The following is a 26258-nucleotide window of genomic DNA, read 5'->3' on the forward strand; positions in this document are numbered from 1 at the left end:
ACAAGTCACCGGGACCAGATGGCATTCACCCAAGAGTTCTGAAAGAACTCAAATGTGAAGTTGCGGAACTGTTAACTAAGGTTTGTAACCTGTCCTTTAAATCGGCTTCTGTACCCAATGACTGGAAGTTCGCTAATGTAACGCCAATATTTAAAAAGCGCTCTAGTGATTCCGGCAATTACAAACCGGTAAGTCTAACTTCAGTACTGGGCAAATTAGTCGAAACAATAGTTAAGAATAAAATTGTCCGACACATAGAAAAACAAACTGTTGAGCAATAGTCAACATGGTTTCTGAAAGGAAAATCGTGTGTCTTACTAATCTATTAGAATTCTTTGAAGGGGTCAACAAACATGTGGACAAGGGGGATCCAGTGGACATAGTGTACTTAGATTTCCAGAAAGCCTTTGACAAGATCCCTCACCAAAGGCTCTTATGTAAATTAAGCTGCCATGGGATAAAAGGGAAGGTCCTTTCATGATTGAGAACTGGTTAAAAGACAGGGAACAAAGAGTAGGAATTAATGGTAAATTCTCAGAATGGAGAGGGGTAACTAGTGGTGTTCCCCAAGGGTCAGTCCTCGGACCGATCCTATTCAACTTATTCATAAATGATCTGGAGAAAGGGGTAAACAGTGCGGTGGCAAAGTTTGCAGATGATACTAAACTGCTCAAGATAGTTAAGACCAAAGCAGACTGTGAAGAACTTCAAAAAGATCTCACAAAACTAAGTGATTGGGCAACAAAATGGCAAATGAAATTTAATGTGGATAAATGTAAAGTAATGCAAATTGGAAAAAATAACCCCAACTATATATACACACAATATGATGGGGGCTAATTTAGCTACAACAAGTCAGGAAAAAACTTAGAGTCATCATAGATAATTCTCTGAAAATGTCAACGCAGCGTGCAGAGGCGGTCAAAAAAGCAAACAGGATGTTAGGAATCATTAAAAAGGGGATAGAGAATAAGACTGAGAATATATTATTGCCCTTATATAAATCAATGGTACGCCCTCATCTCGAATACTGCATACAGATGGTACGCCCTCATCTCAAAAAAGATATACTTGCACTAGAAAAGGTTCAGAAAAGGGCAACTAAAATGATTAGGGGTTTGGAACGGGTCCCATGTGAGGAGAGATTAAAGAGGCTAGGACTCTTCAGCTTGGAAAAGAGGAGACTAAGGGGGGATATGATAGAGGTATATAAAATCATGAGTGATGTGGAGAAAGTGGATAAGGAAAAGTTATTTACTTATTCCCATAATACAAGAACTAAGGGTCATCAAATGAAATTAATAGGCAGCAGGTTTAAAACAAATAAAAGGAAGTTCTTCTTCATGCAGCGCACAGTCAACTTGTGGAACTCTTTACCTGAGGAGGTTGTGAAGGCTAGGACTATAAACAGAGTTTAAAAGAGAACTGGATAAATTCATGGTGGTTAAGTCCATTAATGGCTATTAGCCAGGACTGGTAAGGAATGGTGTCCCTAGCCTCTGTCTGTCAGAGGGTGGAGATGGATGGCAGGAGAGAGATCACTTGATCATTGCCTGTTAGGTTCACTCCCTCTGGGGCACCTGGCATTGGCCACTGTAGGTAGACAGGATACTGGGCTAGATGGACCTTTGGTCTGACCCGATACGGCCTCTCTTATGTTCTTATGGAAAAGTGAAGCAGAGAGAACCTCCCTGAAGCCTGAGAAGGACAGGGCCGATCGGGGACAGCCCAGGACAGGAGCCAGGCAGAGCACTATGCCAGGGAGGAATCGCCCGAGAAGGACAGGCCAGAGCTGGACCCAGTATCACAGCTGCCCAAAGCTGCATGGGGCTGTGAGTACTGGGGCTTGGGACTCTGCATTGGGAATTAGGAGGGAGGCTGTAACTAGTTAAGTGGGGAGGTGGTTGCTCTGTGTGGCTTTGCAGAGAGCAGCAGAAGAGGGCACCGGAGGGGTTTGTTGGGGGAAAGTTCACTGGTGCCGAAGACGACCAGGAGCACTCAAGACTCACCACTAGACTGGAACTTTGCTCAGGACTCCTGAACTCTGCGTGCAGACACATTGCTCAGTGTCTGCCCTTCCAGAATGTGCTACCACTGGGCCCGTGGGGCCTTGGTTTTGATGCAGCCCTGTTTTACTGCTCCCCCTATATTTCCCCTTGTTGTATTTCTCCTCTCATCCCTCTGTAAATAAATATTTCCCTTTGTTATATCCATTGTACAATTCCTGTGGGTGGGTGTGTTCACTCTGGGGGGTTTGGAACAGGTGCCCCTGGGGTGGAAGGGATTTCTCCTGCTGCATTCCTCCGTGCACCTTCTCTTGGCCAGAGCTGCCTGCAGAGCAGACTCCATCTTGGCCACGAGGGCGCTAAAGTTACAGGTGCACCATGCTAACAGCTCAAAGGGAAGCCCCGTGAGTCTCAACAGGACCAGGTTTAAGTCCTGTTCACATAAACTTAAACCTTAAGTTTAAGTCGGGATTGGATCACAAACCTGAGGTCAGAGTCTTCCAAGACCCTTGAGAAACTGGACCACCATCTCAAGGGAGAACACTAACCTGCTATTCACTGGAGGGTGGAAGGCTGAGATGGCTGCCAAGTGAACCTTAACAGACAAGAGAGCCAGACCTTGATGGTTTAGGTGAAACAGATAGTCCAAGACAGACTGCAGAGAAGATTGGGATGGAGAGAGATTTCATTCAGAGGCCCAATAAGTAAAATGTTTCCATTTGGACAACTCCGTAGCCTGGTAGAAGACCTCCTGCCACCTAGCAAGACTTATCGAATCTGTTCCGAGCATGCCGCAACCATGCCATCAGGTGCAAGGAGGCGAGGTTCGGGTGAAACAATCGACTGAGGTCTTGTGAAAATAAGTCCAGGCAGCAAGGGAACACAAGTGGAGCTGCCATTGAGAGGTCCAGAAGCATACCAAACCATTACTAGTGTGGCCACACCAGAGCTATCAGGATAACCTTTGCCTTGTCTCATTTGATTTTTAGGAGGACCTTGTGAACCAAGGGGATCAGTGGGAAGGCATATCGTTGGCAGTCTGCCCATGAGAACAGGAAGGCATCGGAGAGAGAGACCATGCTGTGCCCATGCAGCGAACAGAATTGATGGCATTTCCTGTTCTGTCAGTTAGCGAATAGGTCCACTTTGGGAAGCCCCCGTTCTCGAAGATGACACTGACGATCTTCAGGTGAAGAGACAACTTGTGGTGAGATGAAAAGGATCTGGTAAGGCGATCTGCCAGCCAGTGTGTTTCAGGGAGATGTGACACCTCAAGGTGAACAGTGTGTTTCACGCAAAAGTCCGACAGCCGGAGGCCCTCCTGGCACAGGGCTGAAGAACGAGCCCATCCCTGCTTTTCGGTGTAAAATATTGATGCGGTGTTGTCCGTCAAGACCTGCATGACTTTGCCTCAGATCTGGGGAGACCTGAGTCTGCCTGCCAAATAAACTTTCCATCTGAACAGGTCCAGTCTCTTAGCTTCTTTATTTTGGGGGCTAGGACTCGACTGCCCCCTATCTGTCCTTGACACCGACACTACAGGAATCTGAGAGGAGAGGAGGGTGCAAGTAAAGGTAGTTGAACCCACTTGCCGGGATGTATTTCTTTGCCCTCTTTGAGGTGGGGGGCAGAGAGGTAAGGCCACTCTGGAGGAAACAGCAACAGCCAGGATGTCCATCAGGCTGTGACTGATTCCTTAAGCTCCTCCACCTCCAGACCCAAGTTCGCCGCAACCCTTTTCAGGAAGTCCTGGTGAGCCCTGAAGTCATCTTGAGGGAGCAGGGTACTGGGGCCTGCCACCGCCCCATCCAGGGATGCAGAGGAGGCAGGCTGTGCAGGTCTGCTTCCACTGCATCCATTGTGACCACCTCCTGAATGTGGGCACCAGGGTCAGTGCTGGAATCAGGAAGAGGCGGTAGCCAGCTTTTCTGATGCTGCTGAGTATGAGTGGTTGGATGGGGGCCCTGGTACCAGAAGAAACCCCCAGGGGTTCCAGTACTGCCACTGCATCAGCCAGCAGACCAGAGGACAGGCACTGAAGTCCATAAGACCCATAGGTTGGTGACAGTAGGTCTTGGACAGAGCAAAGGATTCCCCTTTGAACACCGACAAGGATTCTTCCATTGGAGATCATGGCGGTGCAGTACCCACCTCCACCACCGGGCAGTGGCAAAAGATGGGGGACAGGAATCGGGATGAACCTTGTTCCCTTCTGACCCTGATTGCTTTATCCAGCTGGAGTCCTTGAGGGGTCGCTAGGACTGGGAGGGACAGCAGGTCGTTCGCAGCCTGAAAGGCCTCTGGTGTCAAGATGATCAGCAAATATCTGGCCCCACTGCTGCTCTCAGGAGTTGGTGGTGGGTCCTGTACTGGACTAGGCACTCTAGGCAGAGTCTGTGGTGCCATCAGTGGCCCAGGAGAGGACGAATGGCCCAACATGGGTTTCGCTAAACCACTCCCACCCCACTTGTCTCTCTTCGGCACCCGAGAGCACCCTCTCTCTATGCGCTGTTTCTTATGTTCTTCCTCAGCACAAGGGATGGAGAACAGTACTGGGGGAGCACTCCATATAGATGCTGAAGTATTCGGAGCCGATTCAGAGCAACCTGGCTCCGAGATAGGTCTGAATGTCCTGAATATCCTTTCAGCCGAATGTCCCTATCCTTTCTGGTATGGGGTTTGAAATCCCTGCACATCCGGCATCTCTTTGACATGTGACTCCCCCAGATACTATAGACAACTAGTGTGCGGGTCACTAACTTGCCGCATGAGGCACATGGCTTGAAGCCCGGGGACCAGTGCATAGTCCGTCAACAGCAGGGACAACTATTAAACACTACTATAATAACTATACAGAATATCAACAGAGAAAGTCGAACTTGTTCCGAGCATGCAGCAACAGAGAAAGTCCAGCCACTGGGAAAGAAACCTTGCCACAGCAGGAAAGATCATTCCAGCAACCGTCATAGGTGGTAAGAAGGAACTGAGAGGATGCCAGGCCAGCAGCGCCCCTTATACGGTGCATATGCACGTGGCTCAAAAGGACAGTAGAGCCGATCCTACAAATACCACTGAGGGAAAAGTCTCCAGCAACTGTGTACAGGGCATGCACATATCTATCATGGCAAACGTGATTAACATGAGCAAGCACTTGAAGACTACTGTGTCTCCTGCCACTGGTTACCTCAAGCTCCCCCATCTGTTCCAGCTATCCATACCGTCTCCTCTTCAGTGGAGTCTGAAGATATGCAGGGGGGACAAATTGGAAGTAGTTTAGATAACTATTTACAAAAATCCATACTAAAAGAACATGAAGGTTGCAAAGTGAAGCATTCAAAAGTAGGAAAGGTCAGAATTAAGGTCACCTGATGCAACCTTAATTCACCTCTCTTATGCATATGCATAATGGTAAACTTTTCAATTATATGATCACATACCTTTTCCACAATTTTTTTTTTTTTTGGCCAAGTTATTATACGCAAGTGAGAACAGGGTCTTATAACTGGAACCATCCGGCAATCTTAACAGACTGTCCTACTCTATTCTATATAGGTTCTTATACAAAGCCCATCACTGTAGTATCTGAGTGCCTTCTGGTAGTGCATTAAGCAACATAATTAACATTTACCAAGTGTTTGCTCTCTCATCCTCTCCTCCAGGGAAAAAGCCTGTGCAGTAGTATTTGTTTTGGATTTTTTTATTTTTAAATCACACACACACACACACACACACACACACACACAGGCAAGTTCAAAGAAACGTGCCTTGCACCTAAAGCAGAAGGTAGTGAGGTCTGTGATGCCTCACCTACAATGAAGATCAGAAGAGGACCACATTCTACCTCAACGAAGGTCCTTGATGCAAATCTCTCTCTGCTTCCTGTTCTGTCCTTTTATGGATATGGTCCATGGACAAGGGAAACCCATCAAATTCTTTTGGAGGGAGCAACAGGACAGAGACAAAGGCAGGAAGACAAAATGGCAAGCAAAAGATAGCAACATTAAAAGGATTTAGGATGAAAATTAACTAAGAAAATAAATAAGTTATGTAGCCATTTGCAGCTATATAACAGCATACATAGGGCCCTGCATCCAGGTCTCCTCACTAAGTAGGAGATTTGGTATTAGGGAGGTCCTGAAAGGGAGAGCATTCAAGTGAAGACTTCAAAGCACCAGGGCAGACAGATTTGGAGAAAGGGAAACAATACTGTTTAGACTCCACATTTTCCTTTACTGCATTTAAAATTACCCTTCCTCGCTTGCTCTAAAGTAAGTTGACACACACAGAGTCAAATAACCAAACTTGGGGAGGGGGCAAATTATTAAGAAAATTATAGATAAAGGCAAGCTCAAGCCATCTCCCAGATCAGCTACAACATCACTGGCTCATTCACCTGCACGTCCACCAATGTTATATATGCCATCATATGCCAGCAATGCCCCTCGGCTATGTACATTGGCCAAACCGGACAGTCACTACGCAAGAGGATAAATGGACACAAGTCAGATATAAGGAATGGCAATATACAAAAACCTGTAGGAAATCACTTCAACCTCCCTGGCCACACAATAGCAGATGTAAAGGTAGTCATCTTACAGCAAAAAAACTTCAAGACCAGACTCCAAAGAGAAACTGCTGAGCTCCAGTTCATTTGCAAATTTGACACCATCAGATCAGGATTAAACAAAGACTGTGAATGGCTATCCAACTACAGTAGGGTTACCATATTTTGTGCCTCCTAATGGAGGACACTCCTGGGGGGCCCGGCCCCGCCCCCAGCCCCGCCCACGCCCCAACTCCGCCCCCTCCCAAAGTCTCCGCCCCCTCCCCTGCTTGAAGCCTGAAGCAGGTAAGGGAAGGGAAGGGAAGGGAAGGGAAGGGGGGGAAGGGGGGGGGAGGGGGGGGGGAGGGGGGGGGGAAGGGAGAAGGAGGCGCGGCGCGGCCCAGGCTGGCCCCCGGCGGCTCCAGCCTGGGTCGGCTCGGGCCCTGGCCGACCACCCCCGGCGCACCCCCCGGCTCCCAGCCCCGGCTCCCGGCTCCCCGACCCGGCTCCCGGCTCCCCGACCCCGGCCCGGCTCCCAGCCCCGGCTCCCGGCTCCCCGACCCCGGCTCCCCGCGGCCCGGCTCCCCGGCGCCCGGCTCCCCGGCGCCCGGCTCCCCGGCGCCCGGCTCCCCGGCGCCCGGCCCCCAGCCCCGCGGGCCCGGCCCGGCTCCCAGCCCCGCGGGCCCGGCCCCGCGGGCCCGGACAGGCCCGGCACTGCGACCCTGGCCCGGCCTGGCACCATGCCCCCGGCCCCGCACAAAGAGGCCCCGGCCGAGCCTCCCGATTTTCCCGGACATGCCCGGCTTTGGGGGATTTCCCCCCGGACGGGGATTTGAGCCCCCAAAAGCCGGACATGTCCGGGAAAATCCGGACGTATGGTAACCCTAAACTACAGAAGCAGTTTCTCCTCCCTTGGTGTTCACACCTCAACTGCTAGCAGAGCACCTCACCCTCCCTGATTGAACTAACCTCGTTATCTCCAGACTGATTTATACCTGCCTCTGGAAATTTCCATTACTTGCGTCTGATGAAGTGGGCATTCACCCACGAAAGCTTATGCTCCAATACTTCTGTTAGTCTTAAAGGTGCCACAGGACCCTCTGTTGCTTTTCCCTAGATTTGGCCATTCCTAGGGAAACTACCTCAGGACTGCCCAGCGCACAGCTTAGGCCCTCCCCTCAAGTGAGCTGCCCCCAAATCCATTATATCCAGCAGGAGCAATAACCCACCTGCAAGAATGAGTCAACAGAATCCACGTAACCCTTTCCCAGCAGGACCACCACCAAACAGATGGTATTTTCAGGCAAACAATAGCAGCCTGTTCACTAGCTTACAAACACTGCATTACTTTTTAAAGTTATGTCAGTTTTAATAATCTGACCACAGTAAGGTTGCACATAGTTTGGACAATGAAAACAGATGTCAAATTCACTTTCAAAATTCTCATGCTCTAAGACAATATCGCAAGGTCTGGGTTGCAGACACTTTCTATTGATCTTAACTTTGTAAAAGCTTGGTATTTAAACAACCTAAATTTGGGATCAAATTTGACTTGGCAGTGTCTGTTTAAATAGTACAAAAAGGAAAAAAAAAAAAACCTATGAATTATCTTCCATGGTATTTCAACCTCTTTCATAATTTAAAGACCTGTGAGAGGGAAGTCTTGATTTTTACATTCATTGCTCCCCTTTATTTAACCAAGACAATTTTTTCAATGATACAATAAAGTGCTCCTTTAATAATTTTTTAATTTAGATACCATTTTAAAGAGAGCAATTAAGCTAATGCCTGTAAGAAGGTGCCAGACTGACAGCTCCTGAACACAAAACTGAAGTCATCTTTTTCATCCCACAGAATATTAACCATATAGGCAAGCTGCACTGCAAGCTTGCCCACACTGCCCAAACTAGCATGCCTCAACACTGATCGGAAAGGATCAACTCCAATAACAAATTTCTATGCCCATTAAATGTGACCTTTGCACCACATTAGAATAAATTAAATATTTGTGTTAAAGCTCATTTTAGAAGCCTAAGACTATTTCAACTGTCAAATACCTGATCAGTAGATGTTGCTTGAATTAATCTACTATGCATAAGATTTAGAAAGTAGTAAACTCATGTTCCCCTATCAAAAATAACAAGAGTATTATTTTCTCATGACACTAACAATCAAGAAAAAATAGTGGTTACAACAATTGTTAAAGAAAAGTCTCTAGAAAATATGCTTTTAAGTCTGTTCATGGTAAAAATAAGGTTATTTTCATATGATGTGTAATACATCTTTGGAGTACTTCTTAGCAACTTTAACTATTAAAGTTTTCTGTCATGTTTGAATAGAAAAGTGCATGTGTTGGGAAGGGTGTGTTTACTTTTCAATAAAGCTGGAAGCTAGCCCATAATAGTTTTACATAGAGGGATCAAAGTGCATCAGTTGCTATTTTAAGGTCAGACTTTATTTTCTGGTTTTCCCATTCACAGCCAAATGCCTGACCCCGAAAACTCAACCGGCTTGTGTCAGAGTCCAGGGAAAGGATAAAGTTTATTATGCCCCACCCTAACTCAAGCTTCACATTCCTTCTCACAAATGCACTCCCACCTCCCATCCTACCCCACACACAAACTTTAATTTACTATAGGGTTGGGGGGGAGACTCAGGCAATTTCCCTGATACTTTAATAGGGATTGATGTTGAAAAAAATGCATACTTGACCTCAAGAGGAACAAGGAGTCTGTGTGTTACAGACAAACAATTCTTTGAATTTATTTTGAAGATGAGTGCACACTACAGTCACCAGAACTATCTGCTGAGCCACAGAGAGAACCTTTGGAGTTTGCTTCTTAAAAGGGGATCAACCCCAAGTTATTATACCGAAAGCGATTTATCTTAGCCAGAGTGCAGGACTGTGCAATTCCTAATTCAAAACTCCTCCTCCTTTCCCTGCTCAGCAGGCAATTCCTTATGCTCCAATTAGTTGTAAGTGTCCAATTTACAAAATATTTTTAAAGGTTAATTCTCTAGCGTACTGCGTATATGGAAGTCTTTAGTCTAAGGCCCACATGCTCAGGGTTTAGCTGATCGCCATATTTGGGGTCGGGAAGGAATTTTCCTCCAGGGCAGATTGGCAGAAGCCCTGGGGGGTTTTCACCTTCCTCTGCAGCGTGGGGCACGGGTCACTTGCTGAAAGATTCTCTATACCTTGAAGTCTTTAAACCATGATTTGAGGACTTCAATGGTTCAGACACAGGTTTGATACAGGAGTGGGTGACTGAGATTCTGTGGCCTGCATTGTGCAGGAGGAGATGATCCCTAAGGTCCCTTCTGACCTTAAAGTCTAGGATACATCTACAATGCAAAAAGACATTAAATGGCAGTGAGTCTCAGAGCCCAGGCCTACGGATTCGGGCTTGCACTATGGGGCTAAAAATAGTAACACGGACACTCCTGCTCAGGCTGGAGCCCAGGCTCTGAGACCCAGTGAAAAGGGTGGGGCTCAGAGCATAGGCTCCAGTCCACATAGAAACACCTACACTGCTATTTTTAGCCCCATAGCCCGAGCCCTGCAAGGCTGACCTGGGCTCTGAGACTCACTGCCATGGGTTTTGGGTGGGTTTCTTTGCACAGCATAGATATACTGGCTCCTGCACTCAATACATTCAGTTTGCTGGCAACAAATACTACCTAGATTCCCCAACCTGATTTTAGCTGAAGTCAAAAATGTACATGATAGCAGTAGAAAAATATCAAAAGTATATGAGTTACAAGACTGCTAGTGAAAGGCTTTAAAAAAAATTTAAAACACTTTCAAAACATTCTAGAGACCACAGCCTGCTGACCTATAAGAAGGGAAGAGAGTGAGGGGGAAGGAGAGGCTAATTTATATTAAAAAAGGGCTGGGTGCAGGGGGAATTGACCCACATAGCTGTAGCGGAATAACTCGGCATGTGGAAACTATCCTACAATAAAAGACTTCATTCTAGAATAATCACTTCCAGTCAGGTAAAATGCAGCCCTACAGGGTTTTAAAATAAGTTGGGTTCATTCTTCAGCTGGAAGTGGCCAAATAAACACTCTCCTATCATTATATGTAACTAGTGTGACACTAGAAATGGAATACATTTTTAAAGAAATGTCAGTTGTGTGTAGACAATAGCTTTCATTGACTTCAGAGGGGGCAGGGGGATGTTACAATTCACTGCGGCCAACTGGGAATGGATACACACTTTACACAGTCTATTCCAACCTTTTACATTATATGCTTTCATACAATAGATATTTTATGTACTGGTCTTGACAAGTAATGATAAAGAGTTTATTTTGACTGGTTCCACACCCAAAGTTTGCTTAGCCTTGAGGAAGGTTCAAACCAATAGTAAACACAGCCATAAGTTATTCTCCATCACTGCAGTGCAAATTCACAATCCTTCTGTTGTCTTCAGAAACCAACACAAAGCAAATACCCTACCTCTGGTTTATTACAGAGCTGTAGTAGTGATGCTAAACGTATGGAGAAGTCACTGTCATTCTAATTCCCTCTTTTCTTCAAGTGCTTTTAAATCTATGAAATAATTTCACATTAGGAAATTTTTATTCTAATTTCTAATTCCATATTAGGACACTTCTTTGCTAGTTTAGCTCCATCTACTGTAGGGCTTGTGGTTAAAAAAAAATTCACAGCACTTAATCAACATGGCTATGCCAGTAACAATTCTTAAATGGAGACCTGCCTTCAATAATCTTTTCTTCCACGAATATACTGCCATGTCAGCACATGAATGTTAGAAAACAAATCTATCACCAACTCACATATTTAAGGATTTAGCAATCCTTCTTAGCAATTCGTACTTCATAAGTTATCTATGCCTTTTGTACCTATCTTTCTTCATTTTTAAAAAAAACATTTACCTGAACTGCATTTGTTGCTTAAATAAAATGTGAACAATGGAATCATTTTGTTTGCTTGAAAAAAGCAGACTGTACTTTTGATCAAGAGGACCATGATGTTTAATATGTATTCAAAACTCCTAAACAGCAGTAAACAATTTTTCAACTGATTAACTTAATAAAATGGTAGTGTAGGTCCAAGTAGATGTGTTCCCCACTCTTGAATGGTTAAAAGAATTAGCTCATCTACCATGTTTTAAATTCATTACAAAAAATACACTAACGCAATATTTTGCTTAAGAATTTAAACCACACAATTCACAAGTTGCAGCTGTTGTGAAAATCTACTTTCCTATGGCCAAACTTTTCTGAATTTAAATTCTCAGTGTTGCATTAGAGTTGTACTTTGTATCAAGCTTTTTTTATTTTTTAAATTAAGAAAAAAGAATGACTGCATACAGTACATATACTAACAGCACTTATTGCAATGCGAGACTTAAATTGGGGGAGAAAGTAAAACAAAAAAGCAGCTGTGATCTCACTAGTTAAGCTCATTATGCAAGATCTCATTAACTACTGTGACACAATAATGTGCATCAACATTACAGTCACTAATCAAAAAGAAAAGGAGCAGGGACATGGAAGCTAAATCACTGTTATATTACAGCAAACCAATCTCATAATTAAAACTTCAGAAAATAATTCAGTAAGTACTGTAATTCCATAGTTTCCCAAAGCTATAGGGCTGATTTTGAGAAATGCCTAGTACTAGGGTGACCAGACAGCAAGTGTGAAAAATCAGGACGGGGTTGTGGGGTAATAGGTGCCTATATAAGACAAAGCCCTGAATATCAGGACTGTCCCCATAAAATCGGGCATCTGGTCACCCTACCTAGTACCCACACACCACCAACAGGAGTTTCAGGTGGTTCAAAACTTTTTAGAATCAGGCCAAAGGCTAAATTAGAGAGGCGTTAATCTATACACAAGTTTTAAAAAATGCAGCCAGCTTAAATTACAAAACCTGGTTTTAGCTTCCTCCCACAACTTTGCCTTGAAAAAGGGCTTGGTCTAAAAAGCTGTGTATTTACTTTATAGGCAAAGAGTGTTGGTGCAAAATGAAGAAAAAAGTGTGCCAAAACATTTGAGTTTCACATCATTAAAAGATACCTTGTTTTGAATTTTTGACTTTTGCAGTAGGTAAGCTGGGGGGAGGGGGAGGTTTGCAATTATGCAAAATTGTTAGTAACTTGTGTTATGGTTAATTTTGAGTCTCATCCTGCTCCCATGAGTGTCAATAGGACTTTTGCCCCAACTTCAGTGACAGAACATCGTGCACTGTATGCATGCACAAGCATCTTTTTATTGTCTGGCTGCAACTCAGAAAAATTATAAGTATTTCTATAGCTACCAATTAATAGTGTTTCTTTAAAGTAAGAGTTTTATCAAATTAAAAATCAAACATTTCCATATCTGTTACACTAAAATGGCCTTAGGTTATTACCCTTTTTTCTATCACTGCTCTGCATGTCACGCAGCTTGGACAAATGCAATAGATTTTCAGTTTAATTTTTGTTTATAATCAATTTCACCTTCTTGTGCTCATACAATAGTTCAAGTTTCAATGTTTGGATTGAAAGTATTCAAATCTAAACAATAACTTTTCATGGGAAGTTTCCAAACATTAGTATTATGTTTTGCAAGTTTTTATTTTGTTTAATAAATACATGACCCAAATCAGAGGCCTAAACTACTAGAGAACTTTTTTTTTTTTTTTTTTGGGGCAGACAAGTTGTTACATTCGTTACCTGAAGTGCACAACTAAAAGCTCAACTTCTTTCCTCTGTTTCTGTAGAGCTAGAAATTCACTTTTTTAAAACTACATCAACACAACTCAGGAATAAGGTTGTTTTGGAGAGTACAAAGCATCGTTTTTGTCTAGGTCCTAGGTAAACTAATTTCCTTCTTCTTTCATAATGAAGTAGATTTAAAACAAATATAGAGGAGTTATTTGAAGCAGAAAAAAAAGAAAACAAGCATGCTTAATAATAAAGAAAATTTATATGAAGAATGAAGACCTCAAATCTTTGACTGGTGAATTAAGAACACCATTTCACCAGGCAGACACTTCAAAGAAATACAGAGTCGATAATCTTAAAGTTTTGGATTTGAAGGTGCACAAAACCACTACCGATAAAGACTATCCAGAGTTATAGTCATAAAATTTTTGCAAGGGATATTAAACCTCATGCTTCAGGGCTCAAGACAATCTCTAAATTACCAGAGATCAGAATGGGACCTGATGTGGGAGATAGATTATCCCTCATCTGCCTACTGCAGGGTTCTTACTCTTTCCTCTGAAGCATCTGTTTCTGACTGTGGCCAGCACTGGGAGACTGGACTAGATGGACTCAGGTCTGACCCAGTATGGCAATTCCCATGTTTTCCAGTCCTGCTGATACCTTACTGAGTATCCATTCCTTCAAATTTACTATTGGGAATAAAGCTTACAATTGTGAGCAGCTGAGGTAGTTATGTTTGTACGTAGACTCAGAGACCCATAACTTTTAGAATTTTTATTAGAAAAGTGAGTTACTAGACTATAGTGGACATTTTGAATGCTGCATATAGTTTTGGAGAACCAATGGTTCCGCACTAAGATTTTATTGTCTGGGACTTAATTTTAATTTTGTTCATCTTATGCACAACACACACCACCACCACACACACACAAAGACTTGGTAATTTATTTAGGCAATAAGAAGTTTCATTTATTCCCTGAAACCATAAGAGTGATCCAAAAAACTGCAGTTGTACATTTCTCTCTCTAGCATCGTGTGGAAGTACCAATGGTTACTTATGCAGCAGAGAAAACTCAGATCTGGTGTCTCCAATTAACTATTTCAGACAAACATTTGGTCAGAATAATTCAGTCTCTTCACCAGTAAGGAGACATTTTTCATGACAGAAGCCATCTAGATTCCCATTAAAATGGACAGACATAGAACAAAGACCTGAAAAAAGAGAGGGATGGCTCTAAGCAAAAGATACTGCCAAGTACATTTTCACATTTTACTCTGAAACTTTTTGTACACAAGTTGCCCACGGCCACACTGATTTCTCTCTCAAGGTTCTTAAATAGGTGCCCATCACCATAGTATCTGATGTTGTCACACCCATGCATCAACTCCCAGCAATACAGAGCTAGAATTTTTTCCCCTAAAGAATATTAAAAAAAAAATCCTTATATCCATTATATTAAAGTTGGGGAGAGGAGGAGGCTGAAAAACACAAATGCAGCTATAGGAGGGAAAACAGGAACAGAGGCTAAAGCTAGGAGGATGATTTAAATTTGCAGCCCTCCAACTAACAACCTATTTACTCTTTTACACTAATTTGGGGACTACCATATAAATGTAGCCCATTTTAACATAAACATTAAAATGAAAACTGTTCAATATTCCCAATTTTATAGAAATGGAGTTAAAAGCAAACATGGTCCTGGGGAAAACAGGAGGAAGAAGATGAGACCCAGAAGTCCAGGCAATCTTCTTTTCCTCTTATCTTTCTGTTAGGAAATATTTCCCATGTCTGTATTGAATAATCGCCAACAACCATCTTGTTTCTTAAAAGTGACATTGACAAAGTAGTTGTCCATGTTCAAGTCACAAATTCCATGCCAAAATGCATGACTGGGCTACTTGTGAACTTTTAGGGTAAATGAAGGCATTTGGCCTTATATCTTATAATGCACCCAAGGAATAATCCAAAAGCTTATCAGAGTACATCTAGTCAGCAAAGTGCGGTCTATATTTTAAAGGGGCTAGAACAAAAAAAGTTCCATTATTGCTATCTAGATCAATTAAACTTTATTTTTTATGAATTTTTCAGTGCACCTCTCTGATATAAATTCCAGATTTTTTTAAATCAACACTAGAAGTGTGCTAAAACACCAATAAAAAGACAAAGGCACAGATTTGTAAAGGTATTTAGGTATTGCTTTGCTCAGTGACTCAAGGCCTACATAACTTAAGCTCCTAAGTCTCATTTTCAAAAGCAATTTAGGAGCCTCAGAGACAAGATGGGTGACGTAATACCTTTGATTGGACCAACTGAAGTTGGTGAGACACACAAAATTTCAAGCTACACAGAGCTCTTCTTCATGTCTTAAGAGTCTAAGTCATTTCTGAAAATGAAAAACTTAGACTCTGCAAAGGTTAATATTTTGTCCTATATTACAGCTAATATGCTAATTTATCTAATCAAATAGGCATGAAACTACTACATTTTTGTGCGTGGATTGCCTGGGAATTAAAAATGTTAGCAAGTTACTCATCTTAAAAGAAAAAGAAAAAAAGGAAAGAGAGAAGGCTAAAGTTATCAGATAATCCTATATAAAGTCACTGATTGCTACACTATCTCCCTGAACAGCATAAAACATCATTTTGTCACAAAACTAAAGCAATGGTTGATTACACAGTGAAATCACGTAGCTTGCTAACACGAGTGTTGATTCGTGAAGGTTTTGCTGCAATGTGTGGCAAAGTCATATCGCTTCAGTATAGTGTGTTTACTACGACTTTCACTGTACAATCTCTAAATTCTATACAAAAAAAGGCATAAATCAGGAAAAGTTCTCTAGTCACGGTGGTGCTCAGAGTAAGAAGGCACAGAACAGGTCGCCAACTGCTACTATACCAATTAGAAGATAGGGGCTTGTCAATACATGAAAGTTACATCCATTTAAGTGAAAATTTGTGTTTTATATCCAACTAGTTAAACAATTTAGTTAAACCAGTACAACCCATGTGGACACACTAAATCAATTTATAACTGTTTTCAAACTGAAGTGTGCCCACAATGACATATGAACTGTTTTAATTAGATTGATACAAACACTATATTTTAGTTCAACAAATGCAATTTGAGCATGTTTAGACAAGGCTTAACGTGCGCATAAGTTTAAAACAAAGATGCTGTTTGCTAATGTGATGGAGGTTGAATTGCATATCTTACTCTCCTGTGACTGAACAAGCGCATGCACAAAGTAGATATGTTTATTCTTCCCTGGATGTGTACATGTAATTAATTCAAGCCAATAGGTGTTAAACTGCACTAATAAGTTGCAATGATACACCAATTTAGTTAGAGATGTGCAACCTCTTTTACTGCATCGGCAAGACAGCATAGGAAAGTTTGCATTAATGTTGCTCAAGTTTGATCTATTCTGAGATTAGGATACTTCATTTTCCAGGATTGTCAAGCCAATACCTTTACATGAGCACTGATTAATTTTACAAATACATATAGATGTAGTAGAGCAAAGGGAAAAATAAAGCGTGCAAAGTCCATTTATCAGAAAGAATGAATGAGCATAGGAAAGGCTGGAGGCTCAGGAACCAATCACTTGAATCAATACCTGTACAAGGTTTTACAGAGAAATAAAAAACAAGCAATTCTGGGTGCCCACCTTGCCACTTGAAGATATTGAGCACCATCTTCTGAAAACCAGACACCTTTAAAGTGACAAGCTCCGCACCCAAAATCACTTGTCACTTTTGAAAGTCTGGTCCAACATTCTTTGGGCCCCAAAGAATTTACAAACTAGGGCCCCAATCTTGAAAACTGCACCATGCAGGCAAATCCTTCAACCTGCATGAATCTCCTGAAAACAATAGGAATTTGCATGGACACAAACATCCATCTGCATGAAACCACTTCCAGGATTGGGACCCAAGGTTGCGCACAGTATCATGTTATATCCAAACAGAAGGGCAGGGAAAAGGCAGCTTACAAAAAGAAGACCACATGTCTACTTCAGTTTTTCTGTGTGCTCCTTGAGATTTTTTAGTTTGTGGTTTTCTCTAAGTATTTTAGTTGCTTTAAAACAATCTGTTTATAATTTTTGTGTGCGCGCATTTGGGCCTATTGAAGAAAGGAAAGTGAAATGAGGGAAAGAAGAGAGGTCATTGGAGCAAAACAGAGATGGAAGCGAATAAGATTAAAATAGGATGCTAGGGCAAATGAGGGAGGGAAAAGCATGACAGGGAAGCAGGTCAGAAAGATAGTTTGACAGCAATGAAAGCAAACTATTACAGTCAAGATGAAAAAAATTGTTTGAGAATGTTAGAAAATATATTGCTCTTTTGGAAAGGGAGCAAAAGAGAATCAGTGGGAAGAAAGCCTGTTCCAGATAATGGGGTAGTATGTACAAAATGAGACGGAAAGAAAAAGGAATCGGGTACTGTAGCACATGAAAAGGAACGTATGAAGTCATGGGGATGAGGGACAAATATCCACGTTAAAGTGATATAGGTTCCCAGGAATAAGCTACCAAAACTACAAAAAACCTCTCACCCCCCGTTTCCCTTCAACTGGGGTATAGCAGTTGGACAATTTAAACAAGTAGCCCCAATCTTTCAGTTTGAAAGCAAAGTTATCTTCCTTCTTCCTCCTGTTGAGGAAAAAGCAATTTTAAGACTGGCAAGTAATGGTTCCCTTCCTAAACTTTGTTCAGATATACGTACCCACCTCTGAATACAATTCCTATTAACACTAATAGGATTCATGCACACAGAGAGGATAATATAAATGCTGTTCCTAAACTGCTATATTTCCATCAACATAATTTTAGTGTGTGTATACAAACAGGTTTTTAGTGTCTTTGGGAAACTGATTTGGCTCAAGTTATTTTTAGTTTGTGCTCTTAACAATTAATGCTTTTCTGAAGTAACATATAAGCAACAAGTATTTCTTAAAAGGAAAGGATAATCACTTGCAGCAAGTTCAAGAGAGAAAAAATGACCCTCAATTTAGAAACTATTCCAAAACAACACTTTTCAATAGGGAATCACTTTCTAAAATATCCTCTTCCTTGTACAGCCCAAATACCCCACAAATATACCAAGCAATTAGCGACACAAGCGGATATTAAAGGACGCTTCAGATGGTGACTGACAATTCCACTGCATGCATTTTTCTGCATAAGAACAAAATCCACCCACACAATAGTAACATCTATTAGGGAGAACATTTTTGCAGCTCTCCTCTTGAAGCAAGTAGTTTGTTAAATGAATTTAACTACATTTTGTTCACAATTTGCTAAGGATTCAATTTGAAGGGGAAAAGAGTGCAAGAATTACTCAGAAACAGTCTGTGCACACAGATATATTATGCAGCCACAAAAGTCACAAAGTTATTTCCTAGTTTCAACATTTCCAGTAGCATTAGCACTTAAACAACAACTAGATGAAGTTTAGGTAAATTTTAAATTTAATTATCAGTGCAGTTTACATGCAGTAACACTCACATAGCACCTGGGCTCAGAGATACAATTTAAATAACTTTACTGGATTTCTAATATCTATTCAGGATTGATGAAAAGCTAGCAGCTGGTCCTACCTTAACTGTTTTCAATTGTGCAACCAAGCAGAATATCTCAATACAAAATATTTCCTTGGAGGGCCGAATTGTTTTAAGTGAAAGTTACAACTTCCCCTGTCAAGCCATCATCTATAATTTACTTTAAAGTATTTCAATTTAAAATGTAACAACTTGGACCCTGAACTTCCAAGCTGCTTTTAGTGGGACCAGTATGTGCATGCAAGTCCTACTGAAGTCAGTGGGTATGTCTGCACCTCACACTAAGCCCAGGCTCTGACTCAGGTTTGAGCCCATGTGACCCTTCCAACCACACACAAATCAGCCTGACTCAGGTCATCAAGTACTCACGACCCAGTCCTAGGACCCTGGTAGGAGGATGGGTCAAACCCTGAGTCCTGCTGTGACTTGGGTCCAAACCCTGTCATTTTGCACTGTGGACACAGCTCAAGCCATGGACATGAGTCCAAAGGTCTGAGTATGGACATATCAGCATGGCTGTGAGACCCAGGACCAGCAACAGCAAGCTCAGGTTTACAATACAGTGCACGGGCTTAGAAAAAAGGAGTCCACAAGCCGAGCCCCACTGACCCAGGTTCACAATGCAGCATAGACATACTCAGTGAGGCACCACAAAAACTCAAGAATCTGCCCATGTGGGCCTAATTGGGTACATCTAGATTGCCAAAAAAAATAAAATAAAATAAAAAAAAAAAAAACCACACCTCACAACAGGAAGCCTCAGAGCTCGGGTCAACTACCACACTTACATTAGAGGACCAAAAACATCAACATAGACATTCTCACTCAAGCTGGAGCCTGGGCTCTGGATCTCTCCATCCTCACCGGATATCAAAGCCTGTGCTCCAGCCCAACCGGGAATGTCTATTCTTAGCCCTGTGAGCCCACCTCAGTTGACCCAGGCTCCAGGACTCACTGCCAGGGCTTTTTTCCCTTGCAGTCCAGATATATCCACTGACATCTTCAACAAAGTCAGTTACTAATCAAATGTACTGAAAGGAGACATTCATAATATCTGCTTAAAATTGGAAGAGGAAACATATGAAATAACTATCATTGGTGGACGGATTACCAGCATTGACCATGTTAGCTCAACTAGTCACAGAGGTTCAACAAGTGTCACAGAGTCTACAATAAGATTTACAGTAAGCAGTTCCCTCTGGAAAGCAGTATCTTCAATGTATTCCAGGTGACATATTTAAAAATAAACAAAAACTTTCAGAGTTCTGATTACCTGCTGAACTTATCTTCCTAAATGCTACCAATAAATTAGGATTTCTGCAATTAGCTGGTCCAATTCAGGGACTATTAATGCCACTACTTAGCTTCCTGAAGATGGTAAGCATCAATATGCACTGTGCAACTGGACCACTTTACAAGCTTTAGAATATGATTTTTAGAAATAACATCCAAGTTTACATACAAGGAAATGGTTCTTATGGAGCTAGACAGCCAGAAGCCTGTACCCATTTCTGGAAGAGATTTGTTACCACAGACTGAAAATTCATCTACACACAGTTTTTGCACCAATACTGGTTTGAAACCAGTACAACTAAGCAGCACAACCCCCGGGTGTGTAATTAAATCAGTATAACTTATAATGATGTAGCTTATTCCTAGAAATGTAGAAAAATAAGTTATACTGATATAACTGTGTTCACTTTAAGGGGGTTATACGGATTTAATTATTCCAGTAAAAAGAGAATCACATCCCTAATTGAAATAGTAAAATTGGTATAAAAACTGTGTATAGACCAGGCCCAAGTGTGCAATTCTCCACTGTCCTGCATTTTGCACAGCCTATTTCATCACTGCAAACAGTAGAAAATGTAGTACCTTCTGATTTGATAATATTTTGCACTTTGCCCTGCATATAGCATAGGCATTACATCATTGCAATGGAGAATTAGGCTCTAAAAATTGATGTGAAGGCAGTTTACAAAAATCTTAGTAAAACAAGATATCGTAAATCACAGATGGAGCTCCCTCAGACACTGATACAGAAGAAGAAGAAAATGTACTCAGCTAGATGTTGATAGAATGCTGAACAACATCTGAAATTGTCACTGAAACATAGGCGGCTCTACAGGCACAAACATCATTTGAACCTTTTAAACACAGAGGACAGATAGTCCAACAGTTATTACAGCTAACTTCATAAGAGTTAAAAAAAAGTAATCCTAAATAGTCCAGCGAAAGGAAGGTTACCTTTCTGTGCTCAACTCTGAGAAAGTGGATGGCATTTTTGCATCTGTCAATTCTGATTCTTGAGAAATTAACAGATAGACAAGCACCTACATCAGCTCCTCCACATCCTAACTCCTGCTATTATGCATTCTTAGTACCATATACAGAAACACCAGAATAATTACATTTTGAAAGCAACTACCGTAACATGGATAATCTAACCCCAGTTACCAAGGACGTTCTTTAACAAAAACAGGGTTGTGTCCTTGATGTCTATCACATTGAATTTTCTATCAATTATACAAACCTGTATCATCTCAATTAATTCAAATGTCCTCAATGACACCTGGATGAATTCAACTGTACTGTATCTAGTTTTCTTCAGGAAATTTAATACATGCAGTAAGAGGGAACAAAGGCTTTAACGTCACTTACTCAAATGCAAAGAAGAGTCCACTGGTGACCAAGATGAGAACCAGAGTCAGGTAGAAGACTCCAGTCTGCCGGGCCATCATGATCCTTCCGTTGCAAAAGAATTTGTTTCTTCCAGGGAAAACCTCCCATTTTCTCTTGGGAGCTGCTTTTTTTTTCTTATGGGGAGACTCCATGGGAGATGAGGAACTGTGTGTGCTGATCTGACTGTATTCACAGTCTTTCATGGGCCCACTACCACCTCCAGGAGTCATCAAGGGAGTGTAACGAGGGAAACACCCCCAAAACAAAGATATTCTTCTTTGACCAAGATAATCCTCCCCACTAGCCCCAATTTTTTTTTTTTAAAAGGAAAGTTTATTACCAGAATGGTAGTAAAGGTATCACACAAGCCCTAATTAATTCTTGAGAAACCAAAGCTGTCATACTAGAAATGCTTGGGAGGTATTCCTTCCCTCTCCACCAAAATTACGAACGGATTTAAAATAGTCTTTTATGGTTATAAGAGCAATTTATCACAAAACAGAAACCAGAAAAAAAAATTACAAAATAAATTGGCTAACCACAAAACTTAAAGTGTTCATCTTCAATGGAGTGGTTGTTCTTTCCTCAAAAGAGCACACCCTCAGATTTCTCTGGGGATAAACATTTTGGGTAAAAAGAGGTTCACCAGTTGAGTCTCTCCCATTCAGAGAGATTTGTTATAATACTCCTTCAGGCAGCAGGTTTTACCAAAAAAGAAAAATATATATTCCTAAGAGAAAATCCTCCCCACCTCCTCAAAGAGACACCACACAAGGCAAGCACACACAAACCCCCCTGCAACTCCACACACTGTAGAGGGATTTCTTCTGCCTGATTCAATGCAAAGTGGCTGCTTTGCTGCTGTTTCTTCTTGTTCCTCTGGGGAGATGATTTTTTTTATCGTTGATCTGACGAAGTGAATGTTTATTATTTTCTATTTTCCCCTTCCATAAAACTAAAAAATGTTCGAGCAGAGAGGAAGCAGAGACAGTGCCTGTCCTTGGCAGAAATGGACACCGTTGGAGCCAGTCCTCATCCTTTTCATACACACATAAAAAGAGAAATTTCTCCTCCTCACCCCTGGCTTTTGGGCAGTGGGCGGTGTGTGGGTGGCGGTTTTCAAACCCAAGTCCTTCTAGACAACAGGTACGCACCGTTTCCTCATACCGTTGCTCGGGCTCAATCCCGCGTGGCAGCCGGTTTTCTGCCACCCCCCAGGAGAGGACTCACTGCGTGTAGCATATGTCTCTCCGCCCAGGACTCTTCCTCCCCATCGTCTTCTCCACACGGAGCCTCCCTTCCCCGACACCTTCTCCCACCGCCTCTGAGGCAGAAACGGCTCCGTCAGACGCTGTGGGGACACGGGCTCCTTCCCGCAGGGCAGAGGGGCTGCCGGGTCCCACCCCGCATCCTGACACCTCCGCGCACAAGGGCGGGCGCGGGCTCACACCGCCCAGCGAACGACGCCCCGCAGCTGCCGCGGCTCGTTGCCAAGCCCAGGTGAGAGGAGCCCTGCGCACGGCGCAGCGCGGGGACAGCTCCGCTCCGCTCCCTTCCTCCGACTCTGCCCTTAGCCGGGCTTGGCCCCGGCAGCCAGACCCAGCAGCGGCAGCAGCCACCTCTTCATCGTCGGCGGGGGGTCACAACGGCTGCCGGTGCCCAGAGGCACCAAACCCCTCCCCAGCCGCTCACGCCTCCTGGGGCGGAGGGAGGGAGCCCGACCCCCGCTGCTGCCCTCGAGCCGGGGCAGGGCTCGCCCAGCTGCTCACTCCTCGCCAGGCACCGGCTGCAGCCCGCGGGATGGGGCCCTGCGCTCCCCGCCTTAGTCCGGCCGGCAGGTCCCTCCCTTCTCTCGCCGGCTCCGTCTGCGGCCCCCGGCGCGCCCCGTAACACCGACGCCCGGCAGCCCGCAGCGTCTCCAGGCGGCAGCCGCCCCCTCTGCTGGCTGCCAGCCCCAGGGCCCAATCAGCCCTGGAAACCCGAGAGAGGAAGGAACCCGCCGCCAATGCCCGGCCTGCGCTGCAGGGAAGGGCCCCGGTCCGCTGGGAGCTGTAGTTCCGCCCCCATCCCTCCGCGCCGCCCGACACGGGGAGGGAAGCGGGGCGGGGGAGACAGGAGGACTACAACTCCCAGCATGCCGTGCTGCTTTCCTGTGGCGTGTATGAGGGAGCCGCCGTGTGTGCTGAGGTGGGTGCTGGGGGGAGAATACAATTACCTCTCCTGGTTTGTAACTTGTAAAACAATAAAAGTCTTCTATCCTGAGCCTTGATGGGATCTTCCCACCCAGACACGCCTTGTGTCCCCCCCTCTAATCACCAATCACATTCTGTTTCCAAACTGAACTCTGCCCCATCTTCCTGGTTCCACCCCCCATTTACTTGGCCTGTTGCTATTGTTTATTATTTAATCTTTCTGTTAGGATAACGCACCGAGGACCCAACTGCAGTTGAAGACCCATTGTGCTAAGCACTATACACGCATGTAAAAACAGCTAATGACTCTATCCTCTTTCCTTGCACTTTCCCACCTTAGCCATTAGTTACTTCGTATCCTTGGAAGAAACACTGACCAGTGCCCAACACCCTCAAGCTATGGCTAAAGAAGGAGCCAGAAGATGCTGTTCCCTGTTCCTTATGTTCTTCCTCGCCACAAATGTTGTTTCCCAGCTGTCGCTAAACACTGTGGCTTGCTGACATTCCTTTTTAGGCTAGCAGTAAGAGTTTACTCAGACAACTTGACCATTATAACGGACCACGTAATTCCCTTAGGCACTGAAACTGCTCGCTCCCCAAAAGCAAGTTGGACCCTAAATGAATAGGGCTTCCAAAAAACCTGATCCTGCATCTCACCATCTTCGTGCATTAACCAGCATGACTGTGGTGTGCAAGACATTTCTTTTGCAAACTTGATGACATCCCTCATCAGCACATAATAGACACAGCAGTAACATCATCCCCCGCATCTGCCTCAGTTGTCAATACTCTGCATGCTACTTTGCAGCTCTGGACGTAGCTGCATTATTATTGTTCTAAGCCTCCATCATGAACTGCTAGTACTTCTCTTACTTTCTCCCTGATCTCAGCACAAGCATATGCAAGCACACACGTGGAGGCAACATTTCTTGTGTTGTACCAACAGGCATTTTTATTTTTCATCAGGCCTTTATTAGCGCACTGCTGGAGAGTTGTCTTGACTGCTTTGATAACGTTAATGATCATATTGTGTGTAATTGCATGTTATCTCTTGGGAAAGTTGTATAATATCACAGGCACAGTGGAAAGAACAGCTAATGTATGTACAGATTTAATTGTTAGCTATATCTCTGCATGCAGGGCTTGGAAATAGCTTATACATGCCCATACACCATACTGGTGCCTCTTGCAAGCTGCTCTCTTGTTCTATAGAATCTCAGCTTCATTTTTTTTTTCTTAAATGAACTCTTAAACTGTTATGGTTGCGAAGAAAACCTCAAACACATAAAACAAGTGTAACTACCTAAGAGCCAGCCAAGTCTGCAGAGCATCTGTAACAATAGTTCCATTCATCTCAGTGAGGCGTTAACTCAGATGCCCAGCTATGATCATTTAAGATGTCAACATTGTGCAGATCTGTGATCATCCCTCTCCTTTCTTACGTGAGGAATAACATAATCTACTATGAGTGATGTATCATTCTGGATTCACAAGTGTGTGGTATTTGAAGATACTACTACGTGTGTTTTTAACTCAGTTGAAAAGGAATCAATCCCAATTTGCCTTGCAGAGCCTATGGGCCTATACAAGCCCCAGTGAGGAGAGGAGCCAAGTTCAAGAGCTCAGAGAACACACACTCAGTGGAGTTAGAGAACACACACAATCATATTTAAACAACAGCAAAATACACTGTGTGCAATGTCTCATTTTGATAATTCCAGTTGATGGAGCTTATTTTGTGGGTGGAGCTTGAAAGAGTGCTACCAACTTTCTTTTTCCAGTCTAATCTATTTGCAGGCCATGTAATATCCTTTTGCAAACACTGTAGGACCTGTCTAAATTCTCCTCAAAAAGTGATTTGTACAGTTCACATTCCAGATAACTTAACATTTTTGGAAGCATTTGTCCTTTTTTTTTTCTTTTTTTTTTTTTTTTGACACTGTTAATTAAAATTGGTGCAAAGCATTGTATAGATTAAACCACAAATATTAATAATGAAATTAACCAGAGCAGATAGGAAGGACCTATTCTTTTTATAGAACATTGCATGTTCCTGTGCTACAATACTTTTTTTAAAGTTCTATCTCACTTTTCACGCAGGTTGATGCCATGTGACAGGTAAGCCGGTAGCACAAACACATTATTTAGTTTATAAAAATTGCACTTTAGAAAAATACTAATGTCACTAGAGATGATTATATATTACCCTGTCTCGAGTGTAAAGGTGTCACAAAGGCAGGTCTTTGAAACAAAGGGGAAACTAATTTCCCTAGGTGACAAGTCTCCTCACCTATAAATATTTATCTATGATCACAGCTCGACACTTTCAAATTACCTAAGTATATGTTTCATATATACCAACTAGACTATTTAGGTGGGTAAACACTAGCTGACAAGTTGTGCCCCGTGGACCCAAGGTGTTATTTGTATACTTCACACAGTGTGTTGCAGGACAACTATTTTTTCATTCCAATCAACACACCAGAAGTTATGGGTTAAGCACAGAATTTAAAGGCTTATTGGCATTGGAAGAGAGGAGGAAGAGGGGCTAGGACCATTGCCTATATTCTCACATTACTCAGGCACATT

The 26258-nt window shown here is 42.9% G+C and overlaps 1 protein-coding gene across 7 annotated transcripts in view; it reads right to left on the reverse strand.

The window, feature by feature from the left end:
* The window catches only part of ZDHHC14 (zinc finger DHHC-type palmitoyltransferase 14), a 180878-nt gene extending 157295 nt beyond the window's left edge, over positions 1-23583 (reverse strand). For 4 of the 7 annotated variants that reach the window (XR_008444343.1, XR_008444341.1, XR_008444342.1 and 1 more), the window contains exon 1: positions 21457-23583. Coding sequence is in view for 4 of the 7 variants with exons in the window: in XM_054022066.1 (XP_053878041.1) it covers positions 21457-21707 (251 nt within the window). In the remaining 3 variants the exon portion in view is untranslated. The remainder of the gene's footprint in view (positions 1-21456) is intronic. The other 3 variants (XM_054022070.1, XM_054022067.1, XM_054022069.1) reach the window with 2 other exon arrangements.
* Between the last annotated feature and the right edge of the window lie 2675 nt (positions 23584-26258).

The sequence above is a fragment of the Malaclemys terrapin genome, chromosome 3 (genome assembly GCF_027887155.1).
Source record: "Malaclemys terrapin pileata isolate rMalTer1 chromosome 3, rMalTer1.hap1, whole genome shotgun sequence".
NCBI classification, from domain to species: domain Eukaryota; kingdom Metazoa; phylum Chordata; order Testudines; family Emydidae; genus Malaclemys; species Malaclemys terrapin.